Source organism: Carcharodon carcharias, chromosome 5, assembly GCF_017639515.1.
Source record: "Carcharodon carcharias isolate sCarCar2 chromosome 5, sCarCar2.pri, whole genome shotgun sequence".
NCBI lineage: Eukaryota > Metazoa > Chordata > Chondrichthyes > Lamniformes > Lamnidae > Carcharodon > Carcharodon carcharias.
Window position 1 is genome coordinate 36,401,960 of NC_054471.1, and position 27,079 is coordinate 36,429,038.

General features: G+C 41.7%; 1 protein-coding gene and 3 non-coding genes across 4 annotated transcripts in view; all 4 read left to right on the forward strand.

The window, feature by feature from the left end:
• The window catches only part of wdr43 (WD repeat domain 43), a 41,475-nt gene extending 14,774 nt beyond the window's left edge, over window positions 1-26,701 (forward strand). The window contains exons 5-18 of the mRNA XM_041188609.1: window positions 769-908; window positions 2,705-2,807; window positions 4,511-4,575; window positions 5,256-5,421; window positions 6,380-6,466; window positions 7,201-7,335; window positions 8,973-9,110; window positions 17,779-17,865; window positions 18,831-18,862; window positions 20,626-20,689; window positions 21,414-21,527; window positions 22,057-22,126; window positions 23,575-23,630; window positions 25,968-26,701. Coding sequence (XP_041044543.1) covers window positions 769-908; window positions 2,705-2,807; window positions 4,511-4,575; window positions 5,256-5,421; window positions 6,380-6,466; window positions 7,201-7,335; window positions 8,973-9,110; window positions 17,779-17,865; window positions 18,831-18,862; window positions 20,626-20,689; window positions 21,414-21,527; window positions 22,057-22,126; window positions 23,575-23,630; window positions 25,968-26,090 — 1,380 coding nt within the window. The 3' untranslated portion in view covers window positions 26,091-26,701. The remainder of the gene's footprint in view (window positions 1-768; window positions 909-2,704; window positions 2,808-4,510; window positions 4,576-5,255; window positions 5,422-6,379; window positions 6,467-7,200; window positions 7,336-8,972; window positions 9,111-17,778; window positions 17,866-18,830; window positions 18,863-20,625; window positions 20,690-21,413; window positions 21,528-22,056; window positions 22,127-23,574; window positions 23,631-25,967) is intronic.
• On the forward strand, window positions 20,850-20,983 carry LOC121278533. Its single transcript, XR_005943193.1, has one exon. It is a non-coding gene; the product is annotated as a small nucleolar RNA SNORA31 (small nucleolar RNA).
• Window positions 23,247-23,379, forward strand: LOC121278532. Its single transcript, XR_005943192.1, has one exon. It is a non-coding gene; the product is annotated as a small nucleolar RNA SNORA31 (small nucleolar RNA).
• On the forward strand, window positions 24,993-25,127 carry LOC121278534. The gene has a single exon (XR_005943194.1). It is a non-coding gene; the product is annotated as a small nucleolar RNA SNORA31 (small nucleolar RNA).
• Window positions 26,702-27,079: the final 378 nt, after the last annotated feature.

Sequence of the window (27,079 nt, forward strand, 5' to 3'; positions counted from 1 at the left end):
TATGCTCAAATTGCATGCAGTAGTCTAACCCTGCTCCAACCATTGCTGGCTTTGAATTTATTATTGCTTCTTTACTCTAAAATTCACATATTGAGTGATAGGTTAAGTTTTAATTCTCCCAATAGCTAATAGACATTTAAAACAGACTCCTGAGATCATTGCCTGAAGTGTGTTGATAAGTTTGTGGAGGAACTGGATCAATATCTGCAGACAGGTTGGCTTGAAAATTATGGAGATGAAAATGCTGCTTGAATTTGTTTTTATTTTTTGTGGAGCTAGGATTGCACAGTGGAATTAGTGTCCCTTAGAATAGATCAACAGGTATTTGGTTGCTTGTGGTGAAGTTCATGATAGTGATACAGGTCCTTGGTATAGTGACCTTGGGCCAAATGTTCTTTCACACTAGATTTTTACACTTTTGATTACAGCTTTAAAAGGAATATTGCAGGGAATGGTTCACTTGTCTTGTTAGATGGTCTCGTACATTTAAAAATAAATGCAATTGAGCCTGGTTATAAGATCATTGGCCACCTGGTTGAAGCTGCACATTGCTAATATAATTTTAGGTTGGAGGTTGAGTCATGACAGTTCAGCACTGAGTAAAGACAAACCACACTTTCAGATTTCCTGTGCTCCTAGCTGTAATGCAGTTCCTGCCATTGTCAGCCATTACATGGGTCTTCTATTAAAACAAACAGATGTGGTCCACCTTTAATGAAGCTCAGTTAAGGTGTAGTTAAATTTCTTCCAATGTTCTCTCCTCTGCAGAAATTCACAGGCCATGCAACAACAATATCATCACTTACATTTGCCACAATACGACCGCCTAGCGAGAGTCAGCCATTTGATGGAATGACTGGTCTATACTTCCTGTCTGGAGCCCTGCATGACCGACTCCTTAATGTTTGGTGAGACATTTGTCAATCTGTTTTTATATCCTTCAATTCATTCAATATGCTTATTTAATATTCTGAAAACGTAGTAAGACCCATTGCATACTACAGATATAAATGACCATTTTCTTGGTCATTTGTTGAGGATTTGGCTGAAAGCAGGTCCATTTTGTTCCTGTTGTGTTCAGAGTTGCTTGAGGTCTTGCCCAATTAATTTTCTTTCAACTTAGAGCCTTGTTTAACTTAAAGTTAGCATTGATTGTTTATTATGATCCAAGGTACTCAGTTACCAACGGTCAGCACTACCTCTCATTAGTTAAACTGACGAATGACAGATCAACTGCTTAAACTTGAGCAAGAAATTGTTGCCTTGGATTAGCACCCCTCTGCCAGTCAAAATGCTTTAGTACCAAACTTGGACAAGCTCGATCATTTCCAGTACTCATTTCACATTACTTCGGACAAATTCTACAGCATTCAGTGAGGAACAGTTTCTGGACTGGAAAGAACAAGGAAGTTTAGAACTGTGCATGACCCATTCCTTAATACTTTGTGAGATGTATGTGTGCCTGCATTTTATATATTTGACTTCGTGGCTTGACTAGATATTCTTTTGGAAACATTGGATGTGAACTGATGTACCCCTTAAATACTGTAGATAGAATTCAGCCAGCCATTCACTTGGCTATGGTTGCTCAGAAGCCTGGCTCCAAACTAGATTCTGTTAGTTATAGTCAAGCACAAGGTTCCCTGACTACCATCAAATCCTAATAAGTCTGTTTCCAACATCTGATCCATTCCCACTCTCTGCTTTAGTATCACACTGTGATGTATTTGCTTCAATCTGTGATCTGGTACCACAAATTTCTTCAAAGTGTACCAAGTCCATTGTGATAATGAAAAAAGATACTGCTGCAAATGGGGCAAATGATTGTTCTGCAGAGCTTACTTGAGATGTTAATTGTTTTCCTCTTTCAAAGATCCACACTTCTCAGCTATGGGGCGGTACTGGAAAATTTACCCTTTGACAGATTAAATTTAAGTGTCTTAGCTGCAGATTAGTGCCCTTACTACTTGACAGAAACTTGTGGACTCTATTGTGAATACTCAGTCTCGTGATCCAGATGTTGATGTACACTTGCTGGCCTTACATTGCAAATTAGTTGACTATTGTATGAACAGAAGGGCAACAAAAATTGATTGGGCCTGTGAATGTGCATCCTGTTTCTTGAGTGGTGCAAACAGCCCAGAGATTGTGACAAGTTGTGAAATTTAATTCTGTAAATGTGGTAATGTCTGGGCTCGCACAAGAAAAGTGCGCAAGTGTCTGGATTTTAGATGGAACTCAGCTCCTTTACTAATGCCCTTCAGAGCACCAGCCTGCCCCCACTAACAGGTTTAACCTAAACATATGTCCAGTTCCATTCCATGTAGTTGGCCTCTTGAGGGTATCACTATGTAGGAAGCCATTTGGTTGGCTGATAAATTTGGCCTTGCCAGTATTATCAAGCTCCTGAGGATAAATCTTTAACTTCCAGCCCCTGTTTGTCGACAAGGATATTCCACTAAATCTCCAGATTTCTCCCCTTGCTTATCTTTAAGAAAATCATGATTTTTGTTTTCTCTTTCAAAATGGTACTCTGCGGGGCATCATTAATTAGGCTTCTGATCTAAGGCAGTAACATGTTGCTGTAATTTTATATTACTGGCAAAGTCAGTTCTATGTGAAACTTCTGGCTTTGTCCTACGACCTCCCTCCCCGAAACTTTGCATGAGGTGGGCAATTGGTAATTTACTGTTGCTCTGAACAGGCAAGTGCGACCAGATGGGAGGGATAAAAATGCTGTGCTCTCCTTTACGCTGACAGATGAGCCCATATATGTGGACCTGACCACTTCAGGAGACCGAGAAGATGTAAGTGGAGAACCTGATTTTTGTTCTTGTATTGGTTTTAATTTGTAATTTTGGAGGAAAATCACACACTAGTTAATCTGCAGAAAAATTAGCTTTGTAAAGACTCCTTGATTTTGTAGGATGCTTAACCTTTGAGAATAGAGAATGAGTTTTATGTGAGCAGCTTGCCAAGCTAAGATGGTATGCACGTAGCTCACTTTATTAAAAGAATGTTCCTCTACCAGTCTTCCTCTTCTGAAGGAATTGACATTGTAGGAGTACAGTTCCTGGCATTAATACCTTGCTCAAGTGCCGTTATATGCAAGACTAAATAGTGGTGTTAGTAGGCTATTGGCAATTTGACTGTAGGGCAGTAACAGTCAGAAGCAGGAAGCCTGGTTCATTTTCTTTTCTGACCCTTCCTCTTCCTACTCTAATTATGCTGAGGCCAATTGTTTGCTGCAGTTGCCATCCCTGACTTTCAAAGGCCTTTCCACTGCCTATAAGGCACAAGTCAGGAGTCTAATGGGTTACTTGCCAGATTCGTGAATGAGTGTAACTGCAACAACACTCAAAAGCTTGGCATCATCAAGGACAAAGCAGCCTGATTGATTAGCACTCCACCCACCACCTTAAACATTCACCCCCTCCACCACTGATACGTGCTAGCTCCACTACTGGTCACGCACCACCCTGACTTGGAAGTATGTTGCCATTCTTTGCTGCATCAGAATCTTAGAACTCCCTACCTAACAGCACAGTCGGAATACTTTCACCACCTGGACTGCAGCACTACTGGGTCAATTATGCTAATCTTCGAAATGGACCTTTATAATGCTACTGACACTTACATCTGACTCTTGCATTGCACTTGATGCTATGGTATGACGTTTGCCCACTCTAAAGCAGATAAGATACCATAGGAGAGCAAAGGGCTTTTAAATTGAAGAAATAACTGATGTTGGTGGGGCAGGGCGGGGGGTGTAGTTAGGAGTGGGTGGTAGATGCAAGAAAGAGCAGAAAAATACTTCGGGGTTTGCTACACTGACTTTTTCTGAGTGATCTTAAGTTTGAGAAAATTCAGTATCTCCGCCAGTAAATTTTTTCTTTATTTTTTCGTGAGATGTGGGTGTCGCTGGCAAGACCAGTGTTTGTTGCCCATCCCTGATTACCCTTGAACTAACCTCGCTAGGTCATTTCAAAGGGCATTTGAGAGTCAAATCACATTGCTGTGGGTCTAGAGTAGCATGTAGGCCAGACCAGGTAAGGATAGCAGATTTCATCCCCAAAGGACATTAAGGAACTAGATGTGTTTTTGCAACAATCGATGATAGTTCCATGGTCATTATCACTGAGACTAGCTTTTAAGTTCTAGATTGATTAACTAAATTCAAATTCCACCGTCTGCCGTGGTGGAGAACCTATGTCCCCAGAGCATTAGCCTGGATCGCTAGATGACTAGTGTAAAGACATTACCACTGTGCCCCAGTACTGTATCAGAGAAAGTACTGTAGACATTACCACTATGCCCCAGTACTGTATCAGAGAAAGTACTGTACAATCTTTGACTTGCCTCTAGATGAAGAAATGAGTTTAAATTTTTATCCCTGTTTCTTATTTATGATACTGTTGTACTTTTTTTGCTACGTGTTGATTTTCTACGTGATTGTACATTTTAATTGCCGATTGTGTAAATTGGAGGATAATTTTAACTTGTTTTTCAGCCAGTGAAGTTGGCGGTTGTCTGCCGGGACGGGCAGATGCATCTGTTTGAACACATCTTAAATGGGTATGAGTTAGATTTGTTCCTAAACAGCTTATTGTCACCTTTTTCTTGATAGTCAGATATGGTTACATAGGATATATGGCCCAAAAACAGGCTATTTAGCCCAGCCAGTGTGAGCCAGTGTTTATGCTGCACACTAGCCCCCTCCCACCTTTCTTTATTTAAATCTACCACCGTAACCCTCTGTTCCCTTCTTCCTCATGCTTGTCTAGCTTCCCCTTAAATGCGAAAAGGCAGAAAATCTCTAATAATGTATTCTGCTGCACTTTTGAATAGAAAACTAGTTGCACATTATGGTGAAAACTGCAATGTGCATATTTTGATTTGGGTGACAAAAGGGAGGGAAATCTTTTTCTCTCTGCTTCCAATGATGGTGGAACAGCTTTCATGGATGGCGATTTATTGCTGAATGTGAGCTTTCTGTGGGTGAGTCTCCCGCTTGTCTGACTTGGACAATGTCTTCAAGAGTTTTTGAGAATTCACATAATAAAAGCTGTCCGGGGGAGACAGGAAAAGAGAGGGGGATTTAAAAATCCTAGACAAGTAGCGATACTACACCAGTGTAGTATTGTGTGTATACACGAAGTGCCTACCTACCATAATGACAGGCAGATCATTGTTTTTAAAGCACTTTATGTAAAATTTCCTGATTCATCTAATAGTTGTGTGTTTGCTTTAAACAGTTACTGCAAAAAGCCCCTCTTGCCGACATGCACTGTACAAATAGCAACGTCAGGAAGAGGCACTGATGCAAGACCCATTCCTATCCTAGCAGCCACATTCTGTTCTGATAGGCAGTCAATATTGATAGCATATAACAGTATGCTGCATCCAATTATAGAGAGAGTGGTAAGTGATAAAATCATGCAAAGTTACATTATCTTTTTCCTATTCTGTTTTCCACTGAATGCTTGTTAACGGAAGGGAGAGGAAAGCCTAAACAGCTACCTGCATGATGTGTAGTTCTATCAGTATGAATGTGTAGTAAATGTTGATACAAATAAGGTGAAAATGTGACATTGCACACAGCAGCTCAGGTAGTCATGTCAAATATTAGAAGTGAATGGAAGTTGAAGCAAACAGTTTCTATTTGTGTTTGGATTTGGTTTTAGGGCAGCCATGTTAGAGTATACTGGTATGTTCAAGAACTCAAAAGGTTGTCAGACCTGTGGAAATTTTCATGCAGACGAAAATATATATTTTTTTACCATGTTTAGCTGGCTCTGGAATCTTGAAATGTGTCTGAAGACTGAAATGAAACCAACACTTCTGGTACTTAGTGGCTGGGAAATTGAGCTTTGTTCAATTATCCAATTATCGGTGTGTTTTCTTTTTATTTGCCTCTATCCCCTTCTCCTGGCCTTGGTTGACTTGAGCTGTCTTTGTCCCAAAGTTTATAAGATGCTTGAGCTGCTATGGAGTGAATTGAGATTATAAACAGTGCCTGAGTATAATAGTGTAGTGCTGCTTTGTATGTAGCTGTCACTTAAATAAACCTCAAAGAAAAGATGGGTGTAGGAGGTCTATTTGTTTATAGAAACTTTTTATGGCCTCTTGAATGATTCCAGTGCTTGCCTCAACTGCTGTATCTGGAAGACCATTCCAGACTTTAAACCTCTTTATGGATGAAGATGCGTCTCCTGACTTAAGTCCTAAGCTTGCTGTTGGTCGTTTGTATCTTAATACCTTGGCTGATAGCTTGGTCTAATATTTAAAATAGTCTGTGATAATTTTTATTTCAATGAGGTCTCTGTTCCAAAGCTATGGGTGTAATGGAATCAATAATAAATAGTGGTTCTCATTTCAGATGTTGAACACCTCCGAATCCCACATTTGTCTAGTGAGAGATACACAGGCGACTGTGGCGCTCACAACTGAGATGGCTGCAACAAAGGTAAGCAAAAGGGTGCCATATGAAATGTCAATTTAATTCTTCAAGTGGAATGTCATTATTGTTGCTGTTGCTAATTTTTATATTCCTTTTCATCTAAAGTCTTTCTACTTTTCCTACGGTGAAAAGCATTTCTTCCATTCCTATATTCTTACTATGCTGAAATCAGGATTCATTGCAAGAAGTGTTGCTCATCTTTTCTCAGGTCCTTCAAAAATGTGGAAATCTACCTCATTCACTCTCCCCTTGCCTTTTTCAGGCTTTTAGAACCCAAGCTTTGTCTCCCCCGAATGTGTACTTGTTTCACTCTTCTCTCAGCCTTAGCATTACCTCATCACTTGTGCTTTGGCCGATTAATTGTGGTTTTTCAAATTGATAAGGAAGAAACTCCACTGAGCAGCACTCCAAAAATAAAACCATGTGGCTGAGGTGTTGATGTTGTGATCTCCAGGATATTAAACTGCTTAGTTGTTATTAAGTATGAAAGTTGACAAAAGCTTACAATTCATGGTTTTTGATTTCAAAACCTGTTCTATCTAGTCCTGGTTTTAATATTGAAGGAAAATCATTTCCTGCATATTCAGGGAAACTAGCATATTTTGTATATAGGAAATACAAATTTCTGACCAGTTACCTGAAACGGTATAGAGTTTTCATAGTTATTCGCAAGGTTGTAAGATCATTAGATGTGCAGAAACTATCTGACTGGTTCTCAGTTGGCCTATCTTATATTGTAGGTAAAAACTCCAGTTGTAACATCTGGAGTTAAAGTGTTGGTGCCTGGTATCCCTGGACATAATACAAGCATGAAGCCCACATTGATGGAATCAAGAAAGACTGAAGCTAAAAGGAGGAAGGACACAGAAAATGAGGTAATGTAGTGAGAGCTCAGCTTGGTGTTGAGGGATGGGCACAGTTCTGATTTCTTTTTACTATATCACTTCTTCAAGGAACTCTGAATCTTAAAGAAGTGGACAGACTGTCAAAAGCATACAGATATGCCTAAATCGACATTGTAGGGATTAATTCCATGCAAATCTTGTGTAAATTCTTGGTTCAGTCTGAAATTCTAAACAAATCCTAAAGCTATCCCTTTCTCTCTAACCAAGTTAAAGCTACAGCAGCATTTTAACCCATCTGTAAAGTCGATTGCATTCTCTGGAACTTTAGTGGGCAATGTAAATTCTAAGTGGCTTAATTCGAATTATCTGAATTCATTTTTTTGAGAGTACAAATTAACTACTTTGCATTACTTGCATTGTTAATTCAAAATATCTTGTTGCTAAGAAATGGTTAAATTATCTGGAGTAGACAGTAGATTCAGTGGCTCAAAAAGCACTGCAGTATTACAGGTTATCACTGTTAACTATGAATTGTAGCTGGACACGGTTTTTTTTGTATTTGTTCACAGGATTTGGGTGTTGCTGGCCAGGCCAGCATTTATTGCCCGTCCCAAATTGCCCTTGAGAATGTGGTGGTGAGCTGCCGCCTTGAACCACTACAGTCCATCTGGTGTAAGTGCTGTTAGGATGGGAGTTCCTGGTTATTGATTCCGTGACAGTGAAGGAAATGTGATATAGTTCCAAGTCAGGATGGGGTGTGGCTTGGAAGGGAACTTCAGCTGGTGGTGTTCCCATACACCTGCTGCCCTTGTCATTCTTAGTGGTAGAGATCACCGGTTTGGAAGGTGTTGTCAAAGGAACCTTGGGTGAGTTGCTGCAGTGCATCTTGTCAGTAGGACACATTGCTGCCTCTGTGCATTGGTGGGTTGAGGGAGTGAATGTTTAAGGTGATGGATAAGTATCACTCAGACGGGCTACTTTGTCCTGGATGGTGTTGATCATCTTGACTGTTGTTGGAGTTACACTCATCTAAGCTAATTTTTTTTCTTTATTCTTCCACGGAACATGGGTGTCGCTGGCAAGGCCAGCATTTGTTGCCCATCCTTAATTGCCCTTGAACTGATTGGCTTGCAGGGCAATTTAAGAGGGCAGTTAAGAGTCAACCACATTGCTGTGGGTCTGGAGTCACATGTAGGCCAGACCAGGCAAGGATGGCCGATTTCCTTCCCCAAAGGACATCAGTGAAACAGATGGATTTTTATGACAGTCGACAATGGTTTCATGGACTAGCTTTCAATTCCAGGTTTTAATAACTAAATTTAAATTCCACCAGCTGCCACCATGTCCCTTCGGGCTTTGGCCTGGGCCTCTGGATTACTAGCACAGTGACATTACCATTACGCCACTGTCTCCTATGGAGAGTATTCCATGACACTCCTGACTTGTGCCTTGTAGATGGTGGCCAGACTTGGGGCGTCTGGAGGTGAGTTACTCAACGCAGAATTCCCGCCCTCTGACCTGCTCTTGTAGCCACAGTATTTATATGGCTGGTCCAGTTCAGTTTCTGGTCAGCAGTAACCTGAAGATGCTAGCGGGGAAAGCAATTTGTGACACTGTGAGAGTGACCATTTGTGTTCTGTGTTTAAATTTTTTGTACTTTTTTTCAGCGGAGTATTGAGGAGCGCCTTTGTACCATGGATATTGATGTGATGAAAATGAAAAGTAAATCTGGCCTTCCACAGACTGACAGTTTTGCAGTGCTTCTTGTACAAGGGTTAGAAAGCAGTGATTCATCTATTCTAAACGTAAGACTTTTTAAATTATATGTACTGTCAGCTTTCTATACAGATGTAGAGTTTTTTCTGAACACCAAAACCCATGCAGTCTTATCAATTGAAGGTTTTACATAGAATTACATAGAACGTACAGCAAAACAGGACATTTGACACAACTGATTCCAGGTTGACATTTTGCTCCAGGTGAACCTCCTCCAACCCTGCTGCATTTAAATTTAAAAGCATGACATTCTATTTCTTTGCCCTCTGTGTTTATCTAACTTACCTTTAAATGTGTCTATGCTATTTGCTTCAACTACTTATACTTAAATACCTTTGATCAGGTCACCTCTCAACCTTCTATAGAGAAAAGAGCACCAGCCTGTTCAATATTTCTAGATTAGTATAACCTCATGTTTTGGTATTTTCCTTTTCGTACCATCTCCAGTGCCCCATACCCTTTTTATATCACAGAATCAGAACCACAGTGCAGAAGAGGCCCTTTGGCCCATCGAGTCTACACCAACATGTGAGAACCTGACCTACCTACCTAACACCATTTACCAGCACTTGGCCCATAGCCTTGAATGTTGTGACTTGCCAAGTGCTCATCCAGGTACTTTTTAAAGGATGTGAGGCAACACACCTCTACCACCCTCCCAGGCAGCGCATTCCAAACTGCCGTCACCCTCTGGATAAAAAAGATTTTCGTCGCATCCTCCCTAAACCTCCTGCCCCTCATCTTGAACTTATGTCCCCTCGTGACTGACCCTTCAATTAAGGGGAACAGCTGCTCCCTATCCATCCTGTCCATGCCCCATATAATCTTGTACCCATTGATCAGGTCGCCCCTCAGTCTTCTCTGCTCCAATGAAAACAACCCAAGTCTATCCAACCTCTCTTCATAACTTAAATGTTTCATCCCAGGCAATATCCTGGTGAATTTCCTCTGCACCTCCTCCAGTGCAATCACATCCTTCCTATAATGTGGCAACCAGAATTGCACACAGTACTCCAGCTGTGGCCTCACCAAGGTTCTATACAACTCCAACATGTCCTCCCTACTTTTGTAATCTATGCCTTGATTGATAAAGACAAGTGTCCCATATGCCTTTTCACCACCCCACTAAGATGCCCCTCCGCCTTCAGAGATTGATGAACACACACGCCAAGGTCCCTTTGTTCTTCAGAACTTCCTAGTGTCATGCCATTCATTGAATACTTCCTTGTCAAATTACTGTTTCCAAAGTGTATCACCTCACACTTTCCAGGATTAAATTCCATTTGCCACTTATCTGCCCATTTGGCCATCCCGTCCATATCTTCCTGTAGTCCAAGACACACAACCTCACTGTTAACCACCCAGCCAGTCATTGTGTCATCCACAAACTTACTAATCCTACCCCCCCACATAGGCATCTATGTCATTTGTATAATTGACAAATAATAGGAGACCCAGCACAGATTCCTGTGGTACGCCACTGGACACTGGCTTCCGATTACTAAAGCATCCTTCTGTCATCACCCTCTGTCTCCTACAACTAAGCCAATTTTGAATGCATCTTATCAAATTACCCTGTATCCTATGTGCATTTGCCTTCTTTATAAGTCTCCCATGTGGGACCTTGTCAATGGCTTTGCTGAAATCCATATAAACTACATCAACTACACTACCTCATCTACACACCTGCTCACCTCCTCAAAAAATTCAATCAAATTTGTTAGGCATGACCTCCCTCTGACAAAGCCGTGCTGACTATCCCTTATCAAACCTTGCCTCTCCAAGTGGAGATACTCTGCTTCAGAAATTTCTCCAATAGTTTCCCTACCACTGACGTGAGACTCATTGGCCTGTATTTCCCTGGCTTATCTCTACAACCCTTCTTAAATAGCGGAACTGTTCTTCAGTCCTCTGGCACCTCCCCCGTGGCCAGAGAGGAATTAAAAATTTGGGTCAGAGCCCCTGCGGTCTCCTCCCTTGCCTCCCTCGGCAATCTGGGACACAAATCATCCGGACCTGGAGGTTTGTTCACTTTTAAGCCTGCCAACATCTCCAATACCTTGTCCCTCCCTATATCAATTTGCTCAAGAACCTCGCAGTCTCTCTTCCCAAGTTCGATATCTTCATCCTCATTCTCTTGGGTGAAGATGGATGTGAAGTTTTCGCTCAACATTCTACCGATGTCCTCTGGCTCTACCCATAGATTGCCCCCTTGGTCCCTACTCCCTGGTTACCCTTTTTCCATTGATATACTTATGGAATATCTTGGGATTTTCCCAACTTCTACCAGCCAGAGCTTTCTCATATCTCCTCTTTGCTCTCCTAATTGCTTTCTTAAGCTCCACCCTGCACTTTCTGTACTCCACTAATGTCACCACTGAATTGCTCACCTAGTACCTGCTAAAAGCCTCCCTATCACCCTAGAGGGGACATGTTGAGCCTGTACCCTCACCATTTCCTTTTTGAATGCCCCCCACTGCTCTTCTGTAGATTTCCCCACAAGTAGCTGTTCCCAGTCTACCTTGGCCAGATCCTGCCTCATTTTACTAAATTCACTCTCCCCCAATCCAAAACATTTTTTTTGCAGCTTGTCTATTTCTTTGTTCATAATAAGCTTAAATTGTACCATGTTGTGGTCGTTATCACTAAAATGGTCCCCCACTACCTACTCAGCCTCCTGTCCGGCTTCAGTCCCCAGAATTAGGTCCAGCACTGCACCGTTCTTTGTTGGACCCTCTACATATTGACCTAAAAAGTTTTCCTGTACACATTTCAAGAAATCCACTCCATCTAAGCCCTTAACACTATGTCTATCCCAATTAATGTTGGGAAAATTGAAATCCTCTAATATAATTACCCTATTGTTATTTTTACACACCTCCGCAAATTGTGCATGTATTTGCTCCTCAATTTCCCGCTGACTATCTGGGGGTCTATAATAAACACCTAACAATGTGGCAGAATCACAGAATCTCTCTGTGCAGAAGAGGCCCTTCGGCACATCGAGTCCACCGACACGTGAATAACACTTGACCTACCTACCTAATCCCATTTACCAGCACTTGGCCCATTGCCTTGAATGTTATGACGTGCCAAGTGCTCATCCAGGTGAAGGATGTGAGGCAACCCACCTACACCACCTTCCAGGCAGCACATTCCAGACTGTCACCACCCTCTGGGTAAAAAAAGTTTTTCCTCACATCCCCCTAAACCTCCTGCCCGTCAACTTGAACTTATGTCCCCTTGTGACTGACCCTTCAACTAAAGGGAATAGCTGCTCCCTATCCACCCTGTCCATGTACCTCATAAAAAGGCTGTCCCTTTTTTATTCCTAAGTTCTACCCACAAAGCTTCATTCGATGCCCCCTCCAAGATATCATCTCTCCTTCCTGCAGTAACTGACTCCTTAACTAATAATTCAATTCTGCCTCCTCTTTTACCCCCTCCCCTGAAGATTCTATATCCCAGAATGTTGAGCTGCCAATCTTGCCCCTCCCTTAACCACGTATCAGTGATGGCTCAATCCTCACCCTTGACTCATCCGTTTTACCTGTAATACTCCTGGCATCAAAGTAGAGGCCATCCAGCCTTGCCTTACACCCTTGAAATTTAATGGAGCTGTACTCCCTCTGACTTGATTGTTTTACTGTATTATGATGTGTCCCTATTCTGCTAACATTCTGTGTCCACTCCCCCTGCCGAATTAGTTTAAACTCCACCCAACAGCAAGAATGTTAAACCCGCTCTGGTTCACATGTAGACCGTCCTGCTTGTACAGGTCCCACCTTCCCCAGAAACGGTCCCGGTGATCCAGGAATCTAAAACCCTCCCTCCTGCACCAACTTTTAAGCCACGTATTCATTTGCGCTATTCTCCTATTTCTATGCTCGTTAGCACATGGCACTGGGAGTAATCCAGAGATTATAACCCGAGAGGTCTTGCTTTTTAGTCTACTGCTTAACTCCCTGAATTCTTGATGCAAGACCTCATCCCTCTTCCTACCTATGTCATTGGTACCAACATGTACCATGACCTCTGCCTTATCACCCTCCCCCTTCAGAATGCCCTGCAGCCGTTCAGTGACATCCTGGACCCTGGCACCAGGGAGGCAACACACCATCCTGGAGTCACGTTGAGGGCCACAGTAGCACCTATCTGTTCCCCTGACTATAGAATCCCCTATTACTATTGCTCTTCCTCCCCTCCTGTACAGACAGGTTGCTTGTGGTGCCAGAAGCTTGCCTCTATCTGCACTCCCTGGAGGAACCAGCGCCCTCATCAGCCTCTAAAATGGAATACCGATTTGCGAACGGGACCCCAGGGGACTCTTGAACAACCTGCCTGTTTCTCTTGGACTGCCTGGCGATCACCCATTCCTTTCCTTCCTCAAGTCCCTTCATCTGTGGTGTGACCACCTCCCTAAACGTGCTATGCACGATGCTCTCAGACTCGCGGATGCTCCACTGTGTCCCCAGCTGCCGTTCCAGCTCTGAAACCCGAGCTTCCAGGAGCTGCAGCTAGATGCATTTCTTGCACTCATGCTGGTCCTGGGCACTGGAAATGTTCCCGGCTTCCCACATGGAGCACGAGGAGCACACACGGCTTTGAGCTCTCCTGCCATGACTTATCCCTTTAAATTAAACCTTTTAAATCAATAACTCTAGGGTCCTTCTTTCCTGATCCTTGTTACTACAGAACATTCAAACTATAAACCCTGAAAAGACCTTAAACTCGAAGCGATGGACGCAGTAAATACTTATCCGACCTTAGCGGGCAGGTGTGAGGTCATGCACTTTGGTAGGAAGAATAGAGGAATAGACTATTTTCTAAATGGGGAGAGAATTCAGATATCTGCAGTGCAAAGGCAATTGGGAGTCTTAGTCCAGGATTCTCTTAAGGTTAACTTGGAGGTTGAGTCAGTAGTTAGGAAGGCAAATGTAATGTTGGCATTTATTTCGAGAGGACTAGAATATAAAAGCAGGGATGTGCTGCTGAGGCTTTATAAGGCTGTGGTCAGACCACATTTAGAATATTGTGAGCAATTTTGGGCCCCGTATCTCAGGAAGGCTGTGCTGGCCCTGGAGGGGGTCCAGAGGAGGTTCACGAGAATGATCCCAGGTATGAAAGGCTTAACATATGAGGAACGTTTAAGGACTCTGGGTCTATACTCGATGGAGTTTAGAAGGATGAGGGGGGGAATCTGATTGAAAATTACAGAATACTGAAAGGTCTGGTTAGACTGGACATGGGGAAGATGTTTCCATTAGTAGGAGAGACTAGGACCCGAGGGCACAGCCTCAGAGTAAAGGGAATACCTTTTAGAACAGAGATGAGGAGAAACTTCTTTAGCCAGAGAGTGGTGAGTCTATGGAATTCATTGCCACAGAAGGCTGTGGAGGCCAGGTCATTGAGTGTATTTAAGACGGAGATAGGTTCTTGATTGGTAAGGGGATCAAAGGTTACGGGGAGAAGGCTGGAGAATGGGGTGGAGAAACTTATCAGCCATGATTGAATGGTGAAGCAGACTCGATGGGCTGAATGGCCTAATTTCTGTTCCTATGTCTTATGATCTTACCCACTACTTACCAGTCATTCCTTTCCTGTGTAGCCTCTACTGCTGCAGCAGGGCAAGACCACTCTCTGAAGATTTAAGAAGTTGGATAGCAAAGAAAAAAATGCAAAGAGCGCCTTTTTCCCACTGCACCAAATTGCCAATACCCGCACTCACTCTGGCTGTGTTTCACTCGAGATGAGCTCTCTCCCCTGTTCATGTGCAAGCCAGAACTGTGCAGAGTTCTCTGAAGTCTGCCTTTTGCATGCAGTTTCTAGAATGTATTATTTCATGAGTTTTACCTTGAGGTGTCTAAACACCTGCCAGCTGTTTGTTCTCATTAGTTTCCCAGTTGTTTCCTTGACTTTGAGAAGCAGCCTCACTGGGCAAAAACAAACTTACAACAAAAGGGAAAATGAGAATGCCACTGCCATTCAATCTGAGATTTTTTTTAATGCCTTTTTAAAAAATTGCTGCAGTACTGATGTTTTAGTCCTAACATCAACTATTTCCTCCAATTTTAAATTGTCTATCAATTTCAAGACTGGTGACTGTGCTTATTAGTTCGCTATCCCCTTGGAGGTGTCTTTGCCAGTTACACACTCGCATCACATTCCACGCTTCCAGGCTTTTCTCGTTGGTTGGCTATATAATGATATGGTGGAAAGTATATAAATGAGTGTGCTGCATTTAGTGTTGCTGCAACTGCAGAGGGCGTAATTCCTGCCCATGCACAGTTGTAGTGCCTGTGCGGATGATACAGCCCATGTTAAAAAAAACTGCAATTGAAATTTTTTTAAAGTGCCCCTGTCTTAGACCAAGTTGTAGCACTAGATGGCGTCATTACTGTTCTTGTAATGTGTTAATGGTTAAGATAGTACGGGAGAAATCACTAAAGTGTCAGATCAAGTGAATTCCAAATAAACTTGAACACATGGCATTAAAAATAGATTAATGGGACTATCATTGATTAAAGTAGAAAATCATTACATACTGGATGAAATGTGAATGCAGCTGGTTTGGATTTGCTAATAACCTGGGTTTTATAATTTTCGGTGGTGGCAGGGAGGGTATAGCAGTATTTAATTAAAGGCAATTTCGTAATGCTAGAGAGCAAGGTTTTAAATGGAGAATTGACCCTAGCAGAATCCCTTTAGGTTGCACTGAGGCACCATGCTTAGAGGTATATTATCTTTTAATTAAAAACTGAACGTGCTGGAAAATGTTCACGTCAGGCAGCATTTATGCAGAGAGAAATAGTAATCTTTTGCAGGTCCACATCCTTTCATCAGAAGAGGAGGATTCGATGAATAACTTTGAAGTGACTGTCCTGCTATAGACTGGGATAGTAATAATGTAAAGGGAAGAAGGGGACAAGAGTTTCTAGAGTGTATTCGGGATAATTTTCTACATCAGTGTTTCCAGTTCAAAGGGGAAGGAAGCATTGCTGGATCTAGTTCTGCAAAATGAGGTTGATCAAGTGTCAGTATGGGAGCATTTCGGGGATAGTGACCACAGATAACATATTAAGTTTTAGGTCATCTATAGAAAAGGACAAGGAGCAATCCAGAGAAAAATAATTAACTTCAGTGGGATGAGAACAGATCTGGGCCAGGTAAATTGGAATTGATTAGCAAGAATAACTGAACAGTGCACTGTCTTTAAATAAGAGATAGTTTGGGCACAATCAAGGTATATTCCCGTGAAGTGGAAAGGTTGGGAAAACAAGTCCAGATGCCCCTGAAATATGAGAGAAAGAGCGTAAGCTGAAACCAAAAGATGCATAAGACAGATATCAGGTGGATACTGACATGGAGAACAAGGCTGAATATAGACTGTTCAGAGGTGAAGTGAAAAAATCAATAAATGAAGCAAAGAAATACAAGAAGAGACTGGCAGCTTACAAAAGGGAATTCAAATGTTTTAAACAGTAAAAGGGTTGCTAAATTTGCTGATGCCACAGATGTGAAGAGGACATAGGGAATCCGCAAAGGGATGCAGATAGGTCAAGTGGGCAAAAATTTGACAGATTGCATATAATATGGGAAAATGTGAACTTGGTTCCCTTTGGCAGGAAGAATGGAATAGCAGCATATTTAAATGAGAAAGGTTGCTGAATTCGGTGGTGCAGAGGGTTCTGGATGTTCTGGTACATGAATCACAAGTTAGTATACAGGTGTAGCAAGTAATTAGGAAGGCAAATGGAATTTTGGCATTTATTGCAAGGGGAGCAGAGTATAAAATTAAAGTTTTGCTACAGTTGAGCAGGGCTTTTTAAGAATACATTCACGGGATGTGGGCTTCGCTGGCTGGGCCTGCATTTATTGCCCATTCCTTGTTGCCCTTGAGAAGGTAGTGGTGAGCTGCCTTCTTGAACTGCTGCAGTCCATGTGGTGCAGGTACACCCGCAGTGCTATTTGGAAGGGAGCTCAGGATTTTGACCCAGCGACAATGAAGTAACGGCAATATATTTCCAAGTCAGGGTGGTGATTGGCTTGGAGGGGAACTTCCAGGTGGCGGTGTTCCCATCTATCTGCTGCCTTTGTCCTTCTAGGTGGTAGTGATCGTGGGTTTGGAAGGTGCTGTCGAAGAAGCCTTGGTAAATTCCTGCAGTGCATCTTGTAGATGGTGCACACTGCTGCTACTCTGTTGATGGTGGAGGGAGTGAATGTTTGGATGTGGTGCCATTCAAATGGGTTGCTTTGTCGTGGATGGTGTCAAGCTTCTTGAGTGTTGTGGGAACAGCACTCATCCAGGCAAGTGGATGAGTAAGACCAAATCTGGAGCACTGGGTACAGTTTTGGTTTCCTTTGAGCAGTTTTGAACTCCTGTGGAATGGTGAAGGGATGAATTTTCTGGGATGTTTACCCTTCAGTAATCCAAGGGCTTGCCTGCCTATTTTGATGGTTCAGGTGACATTTCAGTTTACATGATAGCTGAAGAAGTGTGTTGGCATCCTAGCTATGGATTTTCAGTCAACCAAAACATCAGCTGGGGATCAATTGGTCTGAACGTGTCACTGTCAACTGACTACATTTCAAAGTAATTAGTAGTATGTGAATAGCTTTCCTGAATTTGAGGCACCATAAACAGCCAACAATATTGGCAATTTTAACATAACTTTTCCTTTCACTTTGCCCCTCCAGAAAGTACTACAGACAAAGAAGGATTCCTTGATAAAGGCCACCATTGCCAGGTTACCTGTTCCTGCAGTAGTTCCACTGCTTCAAGAGGTAAGGTTTATGTGGTGTGGTTAAGTTTGGAAAAATGCGTCAATTGGTGACTGAGTCATGCGGAGAAATATTAGGACAGGTGTCCAAAAGCTTGGCCAAAGAAGTAGGCTTTACTTTAAATGTCATTGTTTGACAGCTTTCTGCAGGCAATGGGATCAGAAGAGCTGAAACTTTAAAACTCCTGGGTAGTAACTCTTGATGAAATGCAGGTGGCTTCCATTTGATTTTATGCTGTAAGTTCCCGGTCACATTGACTTTATTTTCCGTGGAGTCTCAGCTGGGACAGCTGAGTTGCATGGGAAGCTTCACAGGTTATATATGATTCAGATGGTGACGGTTCAGGATTTTTTATCATTGCAAGTAATAGCTCCTGCACCAAATATGATTAGTTCCCAGTTTGGTTTGCCCATGTCCACAATAAATAGTCTTTACTGAGTTGATGCTGCAGTGTCATTGGCATAGTGGTTGATTTTATTCTTGAGTCCTACTGGAAAATGGTGCTTCAACAAATAACAGGGAGAAATTGTTTGTAATTTTATTATTTATGGATTCTAGAGTCTACAGATTTTATTTTGTTGATCCTTTTTCCCCTTTAATTCCATCATTCCCAAAAATCAAATTCTATTTAAATTTTGCCTCCTGCCAATTGAAAGGAAAGCTGTCAGTTAAAGTGGCTTTTCAGACTGCGTAAGATACCCTTAACTAACCAGACTGAGAACGGATTAGTTAACTGAACCACTACTGCTCTGAGGAAGGGAATTCCATTTTGAAAAAAAAATTAAAACCCACCTTGAGGTATGAGTTTCACTCTCATGCCTGCACAGCTCAGGCCTACAAATTGAATTTGAAAGTTTGTGAACACACGTCATATGGTCGGATTAAGTCTCCAGTGGAGTTGTAGTTAATTCTGGATATCATATATCCTTCAGTAGCTTTATTAAGTATTATTTTTCTTTTCTCTCCAGATCACAAAACGATTACAAGGTCACCCCTACAGGTGAGGTTTAAATTTAGCAGTGATTTCTTTTCAAATGCTGCAAGGTGTGATCTGGAAGTCTTTTAATGTTATTCTTGTAAATTACTACTACCAGTACCCCCCCCCCCCCCCCCCCCCCCCCCCGCCTTGTACCACACTGTAAGTTGCTAAGCAAATACTGCACTGAGCTCCCCTGCCTTAAGGGTGATGACCAAACTACCCACCCACTGTCCAAGCACAGCCCATGGTCCCTTGATAAGGGACAGCCTTGATAAAATAGCAGTTCTATTTTGTGGATTTTGACCAATTTGAATTTCTGACATTGGAAAAGGCTGTTCTTGGCGCCAATGCTTCATTGCTTATTTCCTCTGTTGGAACACCAGGATCTGTTGACACCGGCACCAGAAAATATACTTGGATTAATGGGAACTGATTTAAACTTTATACCGGCTTCTGATGTTTTAATTGCACATCTATAAAACAAAGATACCCTTGATTCATCAAGGCACCACCTAATATAGTGCTAAATCATAGATGGTAGGAAAGTCCCTCAATCGCTGTTATGTGGAGTTAACAGAGATAAAAACAAAAAAACTGCGGAACAGATCTTGGTCAGCAGATGTTGTGATTGCTATTCAGCGAGTTGTGATTTAATGTACAAGGCAGAATTCAAAAAGACTCGGAATCTTTGGTAATCTAAATGTTATTGTTCGTTCACGGATGTGAGCATTGCTGGCACAGTATTGCCCATCCCTTATTGCCCTTAAGATGGCAGTGTGCTCCCTCCTGGAACCATTGCAGGATCTAGGTACATCCACAGTGCTTTAGGAATAGGGCTTCATTTTTGATCCAGCGACAGTGAAGGAATAGCGATGTAGTTCCAAGTCAGAATGGTGTGTGGCTTGTAAAATTTGCAGGTGATATTGTTCCCTTGCGCCTGCTGCCCTTATTCTTTCAAGTGGTTAAGGTTGTAAATTTGGGAGGTGATGTCGAAGGAGCCTTGGTGAGCTGCTGCAGTGCATCTTGTAAATGGTCACACTACAAGCATGGTGTGCCGGTGGTGGTAGATGGGATACCAGTCACGCAACTGCTTTGTCAAGCTTCTGTTGTTGGAATTGCACTCATCCAGGCAATTCTGTGGTATTCCATCTCACTGCTGTAAATAGTGGACAGGCCTTAGGGAGTCAGGAGGTGAGTTAATTGCTACAGAATTGTAGTCACAGTATTTATGTGGTTGGCCTAGTTTCTGATCACTGGTAACCTCCAGGATGTTTGTGGGAAATTTAGCAGTGGTAATGACATTGAATGTCAAGGATCGATGGTTAGATTTTCTCCTGTTGGAGATGGTCATTGCCTAGCACTTGTATGACACAAATATTACTTACCCAAATCTGAATGAAGGTTGAAATCATCAGCTTCCAACACACTGCAAGATCTCTGCACTGACATGGAATGGCTGTGGGTGAAGTGTCTAATCTGTGATGTTTTAAATGGTGGAATAACACTTAATTCTTTTAAAATCAGATTATGGTGCTAAAATAGCAGTGGGATGGTTTTTTCTGCTATATATCGGGCTGTCCTGAGAATTTCCTATTCCCTACATAGAGAGAACTATTGCACCTGCCCCAGTATTTCCTGTAATTTAATTGTGGTGAAGGCTTTTGAGACCAGTGTACCTTGAGGCAATGAAAATTGATCTGCACTGACTCTTGTAGTCGTAAATTGGAATTAAGGTTTTGTATACACTTGGCACACATTTATTGACTTTGTTTGTCTACATGTAGTGCTGCGCTAATGGTCAAGTGGCTAAAGGCAGTCTTCACTCTACATGCCTCCTATCTGTCTACAGTAAGTAATATTATTTTGCTTTACTCAGTCCCAGCAGTATAACAAAATACATGTTGAATATTAGCTTTGGTATCTCTGGGACCTTCAGACTTTGTTAAATTCGGGAAGTCTTCTTTGGTTTATAGCCTGTTAATGGTCAGGGATGGAGAAACAAAGAAGGTTGCATCTATTGACAGACCTGAAGCACATTACTATGGCTTTCTGGTTTCTTATTGTTAAGATGCAAGATCAATTTCTTCGCGCTTTCTGTCTGCTCTTCTGGTGGCAGTTTGGATTGAATAGAGGAAAACATACATGACCTTGTATCATAAAGCTGTTAATAGGTTGTATCTACCATCTGAAATGTCTTGGCTGTCATAGGTATATGTTTGTTGGAATAGATGTTCCGTGAAGCTTTAGCTTTTCTGATTCTGGTAAAGAAGTGATACTTGGAGCAAAGGTAAACCATCTTTTCTTTGAAAAAAGTTGGGTTTATACAGTTTAACTATTTAGAATGTGCTTTTAAGAGAATCTTGGGAGGATGGCACTGTAGAAATTATGGGATTGCTTTCTGGTTCTTCAAGTTTGGTTTAATAATCTCTAGAATTTACCATTTATTGAATTTAAATATTGTGTACGTAAAATTAGAATTTCACCAATTAGTGTGGTTTTTAACTTTAGCTTGCATTCCAGACTTCCGGCTGCTGCTTAATTTCACTAAAATGGTTGATTTCACTCTCTGCAGCTGCCTGACCTTGTACCACAGCTGGGAGTCTTGTACCAGCTAATGGAGAGCAGGGTGAAAACTCTACAGAAGCTCTCTCGGCTGAATGGCAAGCTTTTCCTTCTGGTTACACAGGTAAGGGGGTGGATGCCTGCTGCTGGTAACAGTTACTGAGCACTAGTTATGGAGGGAATGAGGGGATATTCCAAAGATGGTATGCATATTTCACAACTGCCTGTGATTGTCGAAAGCCCCTTAACATACATTTCCCTAACTGTTTTACTTGTTTCATCAAGCACTGCTTTACTTCTGAGGTGCAGGCTTAGGCTTCAGATTTTTCACTTAGCGCCTGCAGAGTTGTATATGGGGATACTCTAGCAAATAGCACTAGTAGGAACTGTGTTGCTAATCTATTAGCGCAACATGCTGCCCCATCAGGAAACTAAATGCATATGGAATCTTGAGTAAAATGTTAGAAACTAGAATTGCTTCCTTCATTATTGCTTGATCGGGGTGCCCTTTCTTAAATGGGCCTAGATTTGCAATGCCTTCTTTGTTCATCTCAAGTTTTTATGTAAACACAACGTTTCCCAGCAATTGCTGCAGTTTGCCTGTGTTATGAGTGTACATGTGAAATTTAGTAGCTGTGTTTGACATCCCTCAGGTTGCAGCATCAGAAAAAGCGCAGGACGTAAGCACTGTGAGCCAAACAGCGAAGCTGGTTTACGAGGAAGGTAAGAGCTAATCACAAGGCAATTGTTACTGTGTTTCTATGCAAGTGTTCTCCATGGTACTGTATATCTTGTAGATAAACATGACAAAATGATAAGTGTCTGAACAACAGATTAAATTTATATACCAGTTTTAACATATGCACGCCCCTGAAGCGCTTTGGAGGTCTTATCTAAAAATAAACACAGAGTCAAAAGGGGGCAATAGGAGAGAGAACCAAAAGCCTGAGTTTTCTGTTTGGTGGCTGGGGGGGTGCTGTGGGGGTGGGGGGGGGGTGCTGTGGGGAGTGTACCTAAAGCAATGATGGGCAAAGAGGCAGCCAGGTGTAGGAAGGGAGTCCAGGTTTGGGGCCCAGATGACTGAAGGCATGGCTTCCAGTAGTGTTTGAAAGGGAGGATGCAGAATCCAGGAACCAGGACTTTAGGATGGGAGTAGAATGGCTGACGGAGGTGCAGAGATATAAAGGAGCAAGGTCATGAAGGGATTTGAATGCAAGGTTGAGAATTTTAAATGTGTTGCGGCATCAGTCATCAGTATAACAGGGACAGGCATGTAGGTAATCAGGACTGAACGAGTGATGATTACAAGAATATAGCTGTTGGGAGGCCGGTCAGAAGAACATCTAAATGGGCATATCTGGTGCTGAAAAGCTCATGGATTTGAATTTCAGCAACATTTCACTGAGGCAGAAGCAGAAATGGGTGATCTTATAGAGGTATACGTTAGGTGATCTTCATGATGGATGGACTGAGGTTGGAACTTGGTTCGGGATTGCATAGAAAGCCAAGGTTGCTAACGGTCTGGTTCAAATTGAGGCAGTGATTGTGGGGAGAGGAGGATGTAATTGGTGGCACAGGTGCAGAGTTGTTAATGATGGCCTCCTTGGGACTATGTGAAAAGGTAGTTGAGGGTAGATCTTTGATTCACTAGAGATAACAGTGGGAAGAGGAAGCCATTGCTGTATATACTCATTGCAAGCAATGAGCAAGAAGCTTTTGTCATATGTTAAAGCAATTTGGGGTACTTGGATGATTAATAGAATTCTATTATTCATACTAGAGTTAGTGGTGGGTTGAAACTAGTTTATTGGAATGAGAGGAAGTCTGAAAAAAAAACCATAGTATGCATCTATTGACAGACCTGAAGTTCAACACTTAAACTTTTTGGGTTTATTCATTGAGAGGCAAGATCAAATTTCCAAGCACTTTCTGCCTGCTCCATTTGTGGCAGCTCAGATTGATTAGGGAATACATGTATACAGACAAACACTATAGTGTATGCTATTGAATCTGCTCCAACCACTCTTTCGTTTCCGGTGCATTCCCAATCAGAGCAGGCTGCATCACCTTTCTGGTTCTTTTGTTGTACGACATAAGGTGCTGTGAAAAATGCATGTTATATTGCAGTTCGCTTGTATCAACTGAGGTTATTTTATTTCTGTCCCTTCTAGAATCATCGGAAGAAGAAAACTCCGAAGACGACCTGATGGCAGATCAGGAATCTGATGTAAGTATAGCAAAGTGACCCTGGAATGCTGAATTCTCACTGCCCCCAAAAGTGTCCTTCTAATGTCGTAGACCAATTTGACCTAAAAATAAATAAGTATTTGTCTTCTGTCTATTCAGATTCCTCTTCATTTATTGTCACTTTGTGCCTTTCATCTTTGCTTCAATATCTGTTCTGACAAGTTTGAGAGGCAAACTGGTTTTATTTATCCCTCACTCTAATTTCAGTGAAATATCCTTGCTGTTTTCCTGTGCCTGTGCAATAAGAGGGAGGGAAATGTACAACCTTAATCACATGATGGGAAACAGCACTGGACTACATTACAACAATATTTCTTGATACCTGTATGCAACACAAACCTGTTGTATCGAGTTAATATGAATAGATTTCAGTAATTAGAATTAGATTGCCTTTGACTACAATTGCCAAACTAGCACAACTAGTCCAAACTCTAAAATTGAATTGGAGTGAAAGTTTCCTTTATTCCATCCTTTGAAATGAGTTTGTGTCCTTGCCGAGATGAAGGAACTTAGTATTGAAGGTGGAGTCATTTCCCATTTTGTAGCAAAGTTATAAACTTGGATACAAAGAACTTGTTTATCATTTTGCTGCCAATGCCATAAAAAAAACTCCCATTGTACTCCTCATTTTCACTCTTGGAACACTCTGTGCTGTGCAAGTGCAATTTCTTTCAATTTCTAGCTTTGTTCTTTAGCCTTAGGGAGAATGCCAATGTAATACCAACTTGGCATGAGTTGGGAGCAACTACTTGTGCTTTTGCACTACCTCTACAAGGAACTTGACTCAGCCTGCCCAGCTCATTTCACACAGGAGCATTACAGACAAGTTAGCCCAAGTTCAAACTTGCATCTTACAATGAAAAGACGATTCTACCTCACTGCATCACTTGGTCTCCTAGAATGTAAACCATTTCACAAGCCAAAAAGCTGATATGCAGCACCATCATTTTCTGTTATTTTCAGATTTTCTTTTGATTTTGTAGTCTGTTTTATTTGGAGGGCAAAGTAACTACATTAACTAAATCATCAAGATTTGCCTTGGCCTCACCCTTGGTTGTTTTTTTTGCCTTATTCTGTGTGTTTTCGGGCCCCTGACTAGAAGTTATCAGTATCAGACTTAAGAGGTTGTTCTCTATCTTGAGCGGCCAAGCATTCGGATTTGTTTGTTTTTGAAAATACGAATGTTGGGTGAATTTGCCTAGGAAAAGGGATTTGAGGTCAAAGGGGGAGGCAATCTGACCAAGTTATTCTTTGAAGTGGGAAACCTTTGAATTTTATTTAAGGCTCCTGATTCATTAAGATGAGTATAGCCTTTGGAGGTTAAGATGAACAAAGAATGAGTTTGCATCTATTGACAGACCTAAAGCACATCACCGTGGCTTTCTAGGTTCTTTTCCAGTTAGATGCAAGATTAAATTCCTCGCGCTTTCTGTTTGACTAATTAGTAGCAATGCAGATTGAATAGAGGAATACACAACGACTGAGTTGAATAATGCAGAGTAAACATGGCAGGTACACGTAGCAGTCTGTAGGATCACTGCCACTGTTTTTTTGTCTTGTTGCCCACATCTTAAAGTCAGTAGTTGGGAGAAAACCAGTAGACTACTTTGTGTCCAATGGCTAGAGGTGAGCAAGCTGGTATCCTGTACATAGTTGGTTACATGGATTTCTCCACACACATCCCTTCCAGTGAACTCTGAAGAGAATGTTTTCAAGGCCCTGTAAACAAGATGCCCATCCAGGACTAATGGTTTATTTTCTTTAATTTTACCAAGCACACTGGGAGAGAAGACTTTGTGTCAAGAGTTGCTCATTCAGGTCTTGTGAGCTATCTCAGCTGTAGTGCGTGGAATTTGCACTTTGTGTGATCCACTTATGCAGCTCATAGAAAGCCAACCTGTTTTAAGAACGATTTTAAAATTTTCAGTATACAGTTTTTAGTGCATTGAACATTCTGAAGCGCAACGGAACGTGATTCAGTCTCATACCACGAATCTGGGTTTGAGCTGAAGCTCAGGCCAAGGTGCACCGTAGGTCTTAACATCAAATAGGCTGGCATCAATCCATGGATGAACATTTTCAATTAATTTTTTTGATCTTAAAACATTCTTTTGTCAACATTTGGTGGACATCAGATATTCAGAAACATTGAACCATTAAGCCTGGACTTTCATTTCCAAAGTACATTAGAGTTTTGTTGGGCAGTTGCAAGAAAATGTGTACTCCTGTTTCTTACATCCTTGCATCCCCTTGTTTATGTATACAGCAACTAAGTCATGGGAAATATTGTAATACATATCCAATATTTTAAAACTAGGAGAATTGGGAGGAGGACGAGGAAGAGGAGAGAGCAGACGACCCAAAAATGCACATTGACAAAGAACTCAGTGAAGACTCTGGAGAAGACATGCACACAGGGAATGAAAGTGAAGAGGAATAAAACCATTTAAAAAAAAATGACTGCATTCTCAGCACATTTGGGCCAATGAATCTGAACTGGGCATCTGAATTTTGTTTTTTTCTACCCAGAAGCTTCCTTTATTTTTAAGTTTGGAAAGCAGATGACAGACTGGCAGTGAAGAGTGTGTTAAGAACTGTTGGTGCACTTTGGATTCCAAGAGATATTTGACTGTATTGATGGTGCACATTTCACAAATATATATTTCTGCAACCATGTTTCTAATGCAGGTCGTTTTTGGACCACATTTATATGTGGAGTGATATACCACAGGGCAGAAATGTGGTAGTAACTCGTGATCACTTGGAAGGTGGACAGATACCCAGTCATCTAATTCATGGCTACTCTCGTTGCATTTTAACCTGATCTAGGGACACAGTTTGGATGTGGAATATGCAATGTCATGGGGTTTTTCCAGGATATTTTGGTTTTGGCAGTTGGCCAGCTAGTTCCCATGCTTTCAGGTTAGTATGTTACAGCATGTAGTCATTAGCTAGTTGACAGAATTATGTATATTTGTCTATAAATCAGTGGTTTACAGCAATAAAGGCTGTGTTCTCCTTTGTAAAGTGAATAAATCTGATCCTCCTTTACAATAATGTGTTCATAGTTTTTAAGGCCATTGATAGTATTCAGTAAGAACACACAGCATTGGAAAAGGCATTCGTTTTGTTGTAATCACCCAAAGGCTACCCTTCATTAAAATACAGTTTTAGAGCCTATACCCTGGGTGGTGACCTGTGAGCACTTGGCACGTCATAACATTCAAGGCTATGGGCCAAGTGCTGGTAAATGGGGTTAGGTAGGTAGATTAGGTGTTTCTCATGTGTCGGTGCAGACTCGATGGGCCAAAGGGCCTCTTCTGCACTGAGAGATTCTGTCTTTGGGTACTGGGGAATCTAGTTGATGTTGCCAGTATTATCTGTGCATATCTTGCTGCTTTGGTTTTTTTAATTGCCTCACTTAATCAG